Source organism: Saccopteryx leptura, chromosome 2, assembly GCF_036850995.1.
Source record: "Saccopteryx leptura isolate mSacLep1 chromosome 2, mSacLep1_pri_phased_curated, whole genome shotgun sequence".
In the NCBI taxonomy this organism is placed as follows: domain Eukaryota; kingdom Metazoa; phylum Chordata; class Mammalia; order Chiroptera; family Emballonuridae; genus Saccopteryx; species Saccopteryx leptura.
In genome coordinates, this window is record NC_089504.1 from 331,367,735 (window position 1) to 331,379,815 (window position 12,081).

The following is a 12,081-nucleotide window of genomic DNA, read 5'->3' on the forward strand; positions in this document are numbered from 1 at the left end:
CACCATGCTAGGACCCTAGATGATACAAAGATAAAATGAGTGTGGAACCTTCTTTGATAAAACCTAGGTGGGAAAACAACTGCATGTTCAGCAGGCTACTCCTCAGGATGTTAAGAAATACTCAACAAAAATTTATAGAGTTCTTTATCTCGGGGGTACTTAGAGTCTTTAAAATGTTTCTATGCAACCGAATGCCCTCCCAGTCATTTGTTCACAGAGTACTTCACCAGACTAATTGTCTCATGGAACACACTTTAAGACACATTATTCACACACCTAACTCCAAAGCAGCACGTAAGTGGTAAAGGAGACAGAGGAGGGTGAGCAGTAGTGTACTGGTAAATTTTTTAATGTTTATTTTTTTATTGATTTCAGAGAGAGAGGAAGGGAGAGAGAGAGAGAGAGAGAGAGAGAGAGAGGACCATTAATCTGTTCCTGTGTGTACCCTGACTGGGATCGAACCAGCAACCTCTGTGCTTCAGGACGATGTTCTAACCAACTGAGCTATCCAGCCAGGACCTGGTAAATTTTTTAACAACCAGCTCTCCAAATTGGAAAACAGAAGCCCTGGTGTTTGCCAGGTTTTAAGGCGCAAATACTTCCGCCGTGGCTGAACTCAAGTTACAAACATGATGTCGCTGAATACAGATTCGGGAGGAAATGCACACAATTGGCTCCTGCACTACTGAAGTCTGGGGAGAGCAAGCCATTCCCAGCTGGGAGGATGGTGGGCAAAGAGACAGCACCTTGGGCTAATCCATTCCCTCTACCGACTCTGGTTTTTCTTGTGCCCAACAGCCTGTAGACAATGATAAGCTGAGGGAGCCAGGAAGAATTAGATTTCACTGTATGGAAAACTACATCACCATATAAAGCTCTGCAGGCCTGTGTGAGGAGTAGCCTACCTTGACAATTCAGCCACCTCCAGTCGAACTCATACTTGAAATCACTGTATTCAGGATATTTAAGAATCTAGTACAGGACTCCCATACTTGGAAGGAAGAAAAAAAGTCCCCAGTGAGAAAACACAGGATATACTGACCAGTATGGACTTGTGGTGCTTACCTGCCTGGCTTTTTGATAAATGACCCCAAATTTGAACGTGTTCTTGACATCATGCTCATCATAGGACACAATCATTTGGGAGGCCTGGAAAATGTGGAAAGAAAAAAAAATTAGACTGTTTGTTAACTTGGAGAGAAATGGAAGGGGAAGTACCCCTTTCAGTGGAGAGTGTATTCCCGACATAAGACGCCCATACATGCAGAGGGGAAAGGGTGAATTTGGAAGCAGGTGGTCAGGACGCAACTCCAAAAGTCTTAGCTAGGTCTCAACACCTGAGCATCCCTCAGGAGTGGCCAAACCTCCGGAACACTCATTTCATTCCCAGCCAGATGTGCAGGGCCAAGGCTTGGGCACACAGGAAGTCCAGCAGGACTCAGGGAACTGACTTCACCTGAACATTTCACCTCGTGGTTCCTGGTTGTCAGAACTAGGACTCGGGGAATACACTGAACCAGTACCAGCAAGACTCAGCGGCCCAGTCGCTGGCCCACAGTGTGGCTCAGAGCACAGCCCTGCCTCCATTTTACCTGTGGTGTAAAAAGTGAAGCCAGGCCCCCAAAACTGAGCATGACAATAGCTCTAATTCCACCTGTAATCAGCAATGTGATTTTGACAAGGCATTACTCTTGTCCGGACTTTAATTCCCCCTTATGTATAAATGAGAGGTCTAAAAGGAGATCATTGTTAGGAGAAACACCCTAATACAATATGCAAAGGAAAAAAAATAATACCCAACCACTGGTTCTATATACTTTTCCACTGCACTTCAAAGAGTTGGTATCTGGGGGCCAGAAACACTAAGGTCTAATTTTAAATCTGCTGCTTTTACCTATACAGCTTCAAGTGAGCCACTGAACTTCTCTGGGCCTCAGTTTCCTCATCCTTAAAATGGAGATGTATGGTTGTGAAGATTCAGTGGGGTCAGGCACATAAAGTGCTGAGCACAGAGCAGCTATCACCATCATCACCATCATTATCAGTGCAACCCCCCAGCAAGATCGGAGTGGAACTAGCTCAGAGGGGAAGAGAAGATTTGGATGCTATTGGAATAGCCTTTGCAATAAAAAGGGGTGACCCAACCCTGTGTTACGCTATGGGAAACACAAACCAGGCACGGCTTGTTGGCCACAACATGTGGCCCATGTTCGGTTGTCACCCAATCCATCTCCCTGAAAGGCATTCAGCTGCCTGAGGAAATGGACACTTGTCAGCTCCCCCTGCAGGAGCACTGCTGCTGACCCTGGAGGGAGCCACCCACACCCTCCTGGGATGACTCAGAGGAGCAGAGCAGCTGCCCTGCCGGGGAAGAGGCACCCAGCCATGGAGACCTTCCAAGGAACGTTCTAAACTCTGAGTTTTAAAAACACACACACACACACTTCCCAGCCAGATTAACATCCCCGCCGGACGAAGCAGTGCTTCAGAGATAGAAAACAAGAAAATACAGCTGCTCCTCCACGATTACCAGAGCAGGAGGCTTTCCAAGTCAGAGAGAGAACTATGCAAATGAGCGTCATTAGGTTCTCTCAATGGATATGATTTGACAACAAGCATTGCCAAACCTGTAGTTAAGTTAGGCCTTTATGATGGGTTTTTAATGTTTAGTTAAACCTCACTAATTCAGCTTTAATTGTAAAGAGAAGGGCAGTCTGAGTGATGGAAAATGTTCAGTGGAGTGCAGCACATTACAGGTAAGTGTATACAGATGCTCAGACGGCTTAAAAGAGGAGCCTGAGAGAAGGGTTCTGGCACATTCTCTGCGCAGGAGAGGACGCCGCCATTAGCTCAGCCACTGCATAGGGATAAACAGTGTCCTGCCCAATTGTGAACATCTAAGGTGTTTGTTCCAGGGGATTCTGGACGTCCAGCCAGGACAGGACCTCTTTCCCCCACAGAACATTTCACCTCGTGGTTCCTGGTTGTCAGAACTGGGACTCGGGGAATACACGAACCGGCCCCAGCAAGCCTCGGCTGCCCCGGCGCTGGCCCACAGTGCGGCTCCTGGCACAGCCCGGCCTCCACTTTCTCTCCGCAGACCCCGCAGGCTCATAAGAAACAGAGGGTACACGGGGCCTCTTCCTGTGGCCAATCTAAAGCAATTCACTGTCCGTGGGTGATACAAGCCCTGCCGTGCCGTAATTGTTCTTCAGTGGGTTGTAGGCTTGTTTTGATATTATTGCTCCTCTCCCCACCCCACCCCCACACCAGAACAGGGGTCAAGATTAGGACAGTCCTAAGGAAACTGATAACAGAGAACCAGCCAGCTACCTAACCAGGGCAGAGCAGGGGTTTGTAAGGCCTCAGAGCCACAGTAACATTGGCAATGAGGAGCTGCAGTCTGGCCTTTTACTTTTTAATGAAGTTCTGCCTTCTGCCCCCCTCACTCCTCCATAATGGCTGGCCAAGTAGATCTCCACCAGACCCCAACCCCCAGCTAGAGGTAGAACACTCCCCACCCCAGCACTGAACTCAGGAACCAGAGTGAGGTGAGGCAGCTACATTGTTGTACCTCCGCCACCTCCACACAGCTGGGGACCAACTCAGACAGGCCAGAGACCCAGGCACGGCCAAGGATGGGTTCCTAGCGGCCTCGTTTGTGCAGGGGTTCAGCAAGGAGAAGGAGACATGGAGGTTTATCATGGAGACCCCACAAAACCCCACCAAGATGCAGAGAACTTCCCACAGAGCCACTGGCGTACAAATTCACGCCACGCTGCGAAGCCCTGGCTTAGGGGAGGGGTGAAGGGCTCACCTTGGGGTACAGGACAGGGCTGAATTTCAGTCCCACAGCATCATCACAGAAAGCCTAAGCAGGGAAAGAAAAACACACAGTTCAGGGGCATGTCCTTGAGGGCGTCTGGGATCCCCTGCCCACTAGAGAAGGAACACAGGAGGCCAAGCCCTGCACTGTCGGGAGGCCTGGTGCTGAGTTCTGGTTCCGCTGCTCACTGGGTGGCCAGGAAACCCAACTAACCTTCCTGGGCTTTCCTGATGAAATGAGGCCACTGAGAACAATGGGCACAACTCTGCCCAGCATCCCCACTCCCCAAGTGTGGTCCAGCCCAACTCAGCTGAACATCCTTCTTGTCCCACTTTGCTGACTCAGTTCCCAAGTTCTAGTATCCCAAAGAAGTGATGCAGGCCTCTCCACCAGCCGATGGCTCCGTACCTGAGGGGGTCCTCCGTTTGGATCAGCAGCCTGGCCATCCCTAAGCCCAACTCTCTTCTGCTATGAAGTCTCCTTGGCTCCCCCCTCCCTTTCCTTCTCTGAAGTCCTACTCTCCATAGCCAGCCCTGTCTTTCCACATCTCTCGTCTCCTGAACTAGCTGTGAACCTGGGGACAGAGACCATGGATTATACTGAGCAGCCTCAGCAGCAAGGATGAGATAGGGAGTGTTGCAAAGACAGAGGCGTCTGCCAACAGCCCTCCCCCACCCCCATCCATGCAGTCAAGGGCCAAAGAGTACAGTGGCCTTCCCCTCCTCAAGGGTAAAGCCCACGCAGGACAAGTCTGCACCCCTACCCCAGTGGCCAGCCCCGGGCTACTAGAGGAAGCCAGCTTCGCTCAGGGGTTGGCTTTTACCTTTGCAATCTGAGGGATGCTGGGCAACTTGCTCAGTCCAGCCAAGGGGATCCGTTCGTGCACTGTCTTCACTCTGGACCTGCATAAAAGAGAGTCCACAAGAAATGGAGTCAGTGAGGAAGGCGGCTGAGATCATGCCAGACCACAAGGCAGGGGACACTTGCTTTGTGTCTCCCCAGGGTCAGATCTGCCTCATTTCATCCAACCTATGTGTTGGGCACCACACTAAGATGGTGAGAAAATGAAACTCTACTTAGGGACCTCATGGGAGGTGGATACTTAAAGAACCTGCCTGGTAAAGCTGTCCAAAATCAAAATATGGGAAAAGCAAAGTCGCTGTCAAGTTTACCATTATTTGGGGAGGTTTTTTTGTATGCTTTTGTGTTCTCCCAAAGAACTGGGCATAGCTTCTGGATATATTTGGGTTCTCACATGCAACTAAACCTTTATGAAAAGAAACTCTAATGTTTGAAAATCTGGATTCACTCGAAATATAAATGGGATGAAAGTTGCTTTATAAAGGGATTTACCATAAGACTCTAAATTTATCTTGTTCCCCTGATTCATTTAGCATATTATGAAAGTGCTGAATTTTACTGAATGTTTTTCTGCATCTGCTGAGATAATCACAGGGTTTCTAATCTGTAAACCTGGTGGATGACATTTCTGTTGAGCCATCTTTTCATTCCATGAGTAAAATTCCACTTGCTTATGTATTATTTTTTCATATCCTGCTGAATTTAATCTGTTACTACTTTATTTAGATTTTCACATCTATGTTCAATAGCAACAGTGGCCTACTTTTTTTTTAATTTTCTTGTACTTCCACGTTGGGTTTTGATATCAGAGTGCTATTCCAGCCTCATAAAATTGCCGAGGAGACTCATAATGTGAAAGAGTTTTGTATACCATAGGGATTTCCTGTTCCTTAAAGGTGTGCTAAAATTCACCTGTGAAATCTCTGGGCCTGCTATTTTTTGTGGGAGTATAGCGTGGCTACCAATTCCATTATCTAAAGGTGAATATATATTTAGGTTTTCTACTCTTTATTGAATCAATTTTGGTAATTTATATTTTTCATAAAATTATCCATCACATGCACTGATATAAAGTTGTTTTTGTATTCTCTTAGGACTTCATCACGATTTGTAGCTCAGACCCTTCCTTCATTGCTGTAATACCACCTGTATTTTCTCTCTGTTTTCCATAATCAGCCCTGGCTAGGGGTTTATTATTCATCCTTTCAAAAAGATAGCCTTTGGTTTTGTTGACTGTCTCTATTCCAGAGGTTTTCAACCTGTTGACACTTGGGGACTGGTGAAAATGGGAGAATTATTTCAGGGACAGCTGAGGCAAAAATCACCCTGAGCATAAGCAAAATCAACTAAGATCATTGGGTCTATAATCTTTGTTCAACATCAAGGTGGTTAATTCTTTCTCAGACCAGCACGAAACTTCTGGAAGATAAGTGGTTGAAAAACAGTGCTCTATTTTTTATTATTTTTTTGCTTTCTACTTCACTAGTTTGTTCTTGACATTTTTATTTCCTTCCTTCTATTTTCTTTGGGGTCTTTCTATTCTTTTTCTAACTTCCTGACCCACATGTTTGCACATTTAATCTTTCTGCTTTTCCATGAATGCATTTAAAACTATACATCTTTCTCTACCATCTTTTTATAATTTTTTTTTTAATTTTAATTTATTGTGTTAACATGGATTCAAGTGTCCCACTCAATATAACTCCCTCATCCCCACCCCCTTGTCCCCCATTGCCCCTCCTTTGTCCCTTCCCCTAACTCCCTCCCCCTTTCCCTCTGGGATTTGCTGTCCTATTATCTGCATCTATATGTTACGTATATATAATTTCACTAATCCCTTCACCTTCTCTGATCCCATCCCCTCATCCCCCCTCCCTCTGACAGCTGTCCCTCTGCTCCCTGTGACCCCACCTCTGCCTCTATTCCGTTCCTCAGTTCACTTTGTTCATTAGATTCCATGTAAGTGAGATAATATGATACTTGTCTTTCTCTGCTTGGCTTATTTCACTTAGCATAATAATCTCCAGGTTCATCCATGCCATCACAAAAGGTAAGATTTCCTTCTTTTTAACGGCCGCATAGTATTTCATTGTGTAAATGTACCACAGCTTTTTAATCCACTCATCCAGTGACGGACACTTGGGCTGTTTCCAGATCTTGGCTATTGTAAATAACGCTGCAATAAACATGGGGGTGCATATCTTCTTTTGAATCAGTGATTTTCTACCATCTTTTTTTGCATCCCACACATTGATGAGTAGTATTTTCATTGTCATTTAGTGCTAAATATTTTGTCAGCTCTTTTGTGATTTCCCCTTTAAACATGAGTTAGGAGGGTTTTCTCTTAACTCTCCAAATGTATGGGGTTTTTTCCTTCAGTATTTTAACTGTTGGTTTCTAATTTAATTTTCTTATATTCAGGGAACAAAATCTGTATGTATGATATTAATTATTTGAAATTTATTGACATAACGTGGCCCTTTTTTTTCATGTTCCATGTGGGCTTGAAAACAATGTACTTTTTTCTCTCTTTTTTTTTTCTCTTTTTTTTTTTTTAGTGAGAGATAGAGACAGAGAGAGGGACAGATATAACAGACAGACAGGAAGGGAAAGAGATGAGAAGCGTCAATTCTTTGTTGTGGCACCTTAGTTGTTCACCGAATGCTTTCTCATGTGTGCCTTTACCTGGGGGCTGTAGCCAAGCAGGTGACCCCTTGCTCAAGCCAGCAATCAGAAACCTTGGACAAAAGCCAGCAACCTTTCAGCTCAAAGCAGTGACCTTTGAGCTCAAGCCAGCAACCATGGGGTCATGTCTATAATCCCATGCTCAAGCCAGTGACCCCACACTCAAGCTGATGAGCCCACACTCAAGCCAGATGCGCCCAAACTCAAGCCAGCAACCTTGGGGTTTCAAATCTGGGTTCTCTGTGTCACAGGCCAATGTTCTATGTACTGTGTCACCGCCTGGTCAGGCTGTACTTTGACATCAGGGAAATATATTATGAGATCACATGTGTTACCTATATTATTCAAATCTTCTATATCCTCACAACTTTTTGTCTGCTTGGTCCATCAGTAAATGAGAGATGTTACTGAAATCTCCCATTACAAATGAGGATTTGTCTATTTCTTATATTCCTAACATTTTTTGCCTTTTATAATCAAGACTATGTTTGTTAATAAGTACAAGTTCACAAGATCAGGATTGTGAGAGGTTCTGAGTGGACTGTTCTCTCTTTCATCGTGTAGGCTAAGGATTCTGAGGGGTCCTGGGAAGGGCATCTTTCCTCGCCCAAGTTATAAATACATTCTGAAACAAACAAAAGATGAAGAGTAAGGCAACTGGAAGTCAAAACAACTCGGTTGTTACTGATAAAGGCCAAGAGGAAGCACGCCGGTTAGCGTGAAGACGTAATGAATCTCCTAATTAAACTTCAGAAATACCCACTCATCACAGGCAGCACTGACCTGAGCAAGCCTCCTCTCACGGGGTCTCGCCCACATGGGACTTCGAGTACAGGGGAGCAGAGGGAAGCCCTGATGGCAGCTAGCACCAAGAGGGAAAAGGGAAAGAATATAGTTACATATGTCAAGTTCTTGCTCCAAATTCACCTAACAGACAGGGTGGAAAAAGACAGGGCTGTTACACAAAAGTGTTCCCTCCACACGGCAGAAAACATCAAGAATGGGAAGAAGCGTTCCTGAGTGCTCCTTTTATCCCTACTCACGCTTTTTTCCTGAAATTCTATTTTTTTATGATATTAATATTGTTATAGTTTTCTTGGTTGGTATTTTCCCAGCATATCTTTTTTCATTTTTTCATCTTAAATCTTCCTACATTGTTTTTCTTTAATATGTCTTTTATAAGCAGAATATAGCTGTGTTTTTAGTCCAATATGACAGTCTGATATTTTCATAGACTACTTTAATCTATTTATACTTATTGTGATTACTCATGTACTTAAAATTGCTTCTATTATTTGGTATTTTTTATTACCCTATGTTTTCCTTCTTTTTTTCCTCCTTTCCTGTCTTCAGTTTAATAGTTTTTTTAATACTCTTTTTATCTCTCTGCTACAGATTATATTTCTATAACTTCCAATACATATATTTATATATTTTCCCAAAAAACTCTAAACTTACTTGATATCTCTCTTGAGGAGGAGATGGTAAACAATAACTACTGTATACTTCCCTTCCCACTGCCCTTCCTACTTTTGCTTATAAATTTAGTTCAAGCCTCTATAACTACACAAAAATAATTACTTCATTATTCCGGTCAGTAATTAAATTTATCAACATAGTTTACCTATTTCTTGCCACTTTTTAATTGCACCTTTTCTTTTGGTTTCTCTTTTCTTCTGACTGATGTATATCCTTTAGTAGTTCTTTCAGGGAGAGTCTGTGAGTGGTATACTCCATTTTTTATGTCTGAAAACAGTTTTGTCTTTGTGAACAGTTTTTCTGGGTAGAGAATACTAGATTAAAGGAGTTATTTCCTTCCTTCCTTCCTTCCTTCCTTCCTTCCTTCCTTCCTTCCTTCCTTCCTTCCTTCCTCCCTCCCTCCCTCCCTCCCTCCCTCCCTCCCTCCCTCCCTCCCTTCCTTCCTTCCTTAATATTAAAGGGGTTATTTCCTTCCTTCCTTCCTTCCTTCCTTCCTTCCTTCCTTCCTTCCTTCCTTCCTCCCTCCCTCCCTCCCTCCCTCCCTCCCTCCCTCCCTCCCTTCCTTCCTTAATATTAGATTAAAGGGGCTATTTCCTTCCTTCATTCCTTCCTTCCTTCCTTCCTTCCTTCCTTCCTTCCTTCCTCCCTTCCTTCCTTCCTTCCTTCCTTCCTTCCCTCCTTCCCTCCCTCCCTCCTTCCTTCCTTCCTTCCTTCCTTCTTTCCTTCCTTCCTTCCTTCCACATTTTAAAGATACTGTCCCCTGGTCCCATGGTTAATAAGAAATTGTCCCATGGCTAATAAGAAGTCTGCTCTCAGCCTGGTTGTCATTACTTTACAGATAATGACCTTATCCTTAGGTTGCTTTAAATTTCTCTCTTTATTTTTGATGTTCTAATATTTTATTTCTATGTGTCTAGAAATGTTGTTTTAAAATCTTGCTCAGCACCATAGTATGTGCTTTATTTCTTCAATTCTAAAATAGTCTCAGCCATTATCTCTTTGAATATTTCTTCTTCACTGGCTTCTCTATTGTTTTCTTCTGGAACTCCTTTAAGACAAATGTTGGAGCCTCTCAGTCTATTACCCAGATATCTTCTTTTCATATACTTGATCACTATATCTGTGTTGTGTTGTTTTTGTTGTTTTTTTGTTTGTTTTTTGTATTTTTCTGAAGTTGGAAACGGGGAGGCAGTCAGACAGACTCCCGCATGCGCCCGACCAGGATCCACCCGGCACGCCCACCAGGGGGCGATGCTCTGCCCATCTGGGGCATTGCTCTGTCACAACCAGAGCCATTCTAGCACCTGAGGCAGAGGCTATGGAGCCATCCTCAGTGCCCAAGCCAACTTTTTACTCCAATGGAGCCTTGGCTGCGGGAGGGGAAGAGAGAGACAGAGAGGAAGGAGAGGGGGAGGGGTGGAGAAGCAGATGGGCGCTTCTCCTGTGTACCCTGGCTGGGAATCGAACCCGGGACTCCTGCACGCCAGGCCGACGCTCTACCACTGAGCCAACCAGCCAGGGCCTGTGTTGTGCTCTTGATGAATTCCTTGAGATTACTATCTTCCAATTCACAGATTCACTCTGACTCTAAACTGATTGTTAGACTAGATTTTATCCCATGTATTAAGTTTTTTTACTTCAACAAATATTTCTTTATTTTCAATAATTCTAATTATTTCCTTTTTATACCCATGTATACCCATTCTTAATTCATTTCTATTCATTCATTGTATCATTATTTATTATCCCTTTTATAGATGCTGTTCTTTATCTTTAGAGGATCTTAAATATATTGAAGTCATTTTGAAAGAGTATAATTATTTGCATTTCATTGGCATTAAATCCATTTCTCATTTGTTGATGCTTTTGGTTGTTTTTCTTACTGTCAGTTTTCCCTGGATATTCTGGAATTTTTCTCTATCCTCTGTGCAGGGCACACTGATTCCAGTTCTCATCAAGCTTATTGGTCAGCACAGATCTCGAGACACCATTCATATTATACAACATGGTGACCTGGATCATCACCTGTCATAATCACCTGTGGTAACCATCTGACTCATCAAAGAAGGCTCTTGACTCACTTTCCTACTGCTGACTTTGTCCTCCCTCCAAGCCATTTTCCTTACTCCAGCCAGTGCTCACTCCACAACGCAAACCTGATCGTGACATTATCCTTTCAGGAGCTCTCCTATTGCTTGTGGGATAAAAATCTAAGTTCCTAGACGCAGTTTAATACATGATTTAGCCTTTTCTTACCTTTCCAGCATGACCTCTCAATCCTACACACACTCACACATATACATATACACATGCATGTACACACTACACATTCAAGTGCTTTTGAACTTCTTTCATTTCTCCCATACTATCTATCTTCGGACCACCCTCACCAGCCTATAATAATCCATGTCCATAGGAGAAGATGAGTAGGAAGATGAGTAAGGAACAAGAATATCTACTGTATATGAAATGCTTCCTAGAACCGGGTAACAAGAGCTTATTCTTCACATGTCCCTATCCCTAGGGAAAGTCTAGCATATATTGCTATGCCTTGGTTAAACAAATACTGAATGGATAAATACATTTCCTAATATTATCCATTTCTGCATCCCTACAGTAACTCTTTCTTGGCTCTAGTGGATTATTCTGTTAATAGACTGCTTAGATTTGAGTTGCTGAAATTGGTATTTTGTTTAGAATCTTTACTTTTATATTCTTAAGGAACAATGGCCCCATTTTTCTTTCTCTCTTTCTTTTTTTCATTTCATTGGTCTAATGCTTTTCATGAGAATCTTTTAAGTATTGTTAAATTAATTGGGAAACTTTCTGTATATTTTTCTCTTGAACACTTTAAACAGTATGAAATCTGTTCCTCATGAGTTGAAAATAACTACCTGCAAGCAAACCATCTAAATCTAGAAACTTTTAGAAAGAGAATTCTTTGAAAACTTTTTAATTTATTACATAGTCATTGATCTAGTCAGGTTTTTTAATCTCATGTTAAATTAGTATGCTTTCCTAGAAAGGCACCTGTTTCAAATGTCCAATATAATAGCATGCATTAAATATGTATAACATCTATTAATTTTTGTGGATTTTTATTTTGTGTTTATCTATACTTGACTAGCTAGTTACCTATTTTGTTATTGTTTTTTCTTCCAAATGAAGTATATTTGTTCCATACTATATAAAAATCTGTAGCCTAGACTTATTCATCAAGTCTTGTGTTC

The 12,081-nt window shown here is 43.0% G+C and overlaps 1 protein-coding gene across 10 annotated transcripts in view; it reads right to left on the reverse strand.

The window, feature by feature from the left end:
• Nucleotides 1-12,081, reverse strand: part of RAP1GAP2 (RAP1 GTPase activating protein 2) — a 242,789-nt gene that overhangs the window by 40,145 nt on the left and 190,563 nt on the right. For all 10 annotated transcript variants that reach the window (XM_066363456.1, XM_066363461.1, XM_066363460.1 and 7 more), the window contains 3 exons: nt 4,650-4,728; nt 3,818-3,871; nt 1,066-1,149 (listed from right to left, as the gene is read on the reverse strand). In XM_066363456.1, the coding sequence (XP_066219553.1) occupies nt 1,066-1,149; nt 3,818-3,871; nt 4,650-4,728 (217 nt within the window). The remainder of the gene's footprint in view (nt 1-1,065; nt 1,150-3,817; nt 3,872-4,649; nt 4,729-12,081) is intronic.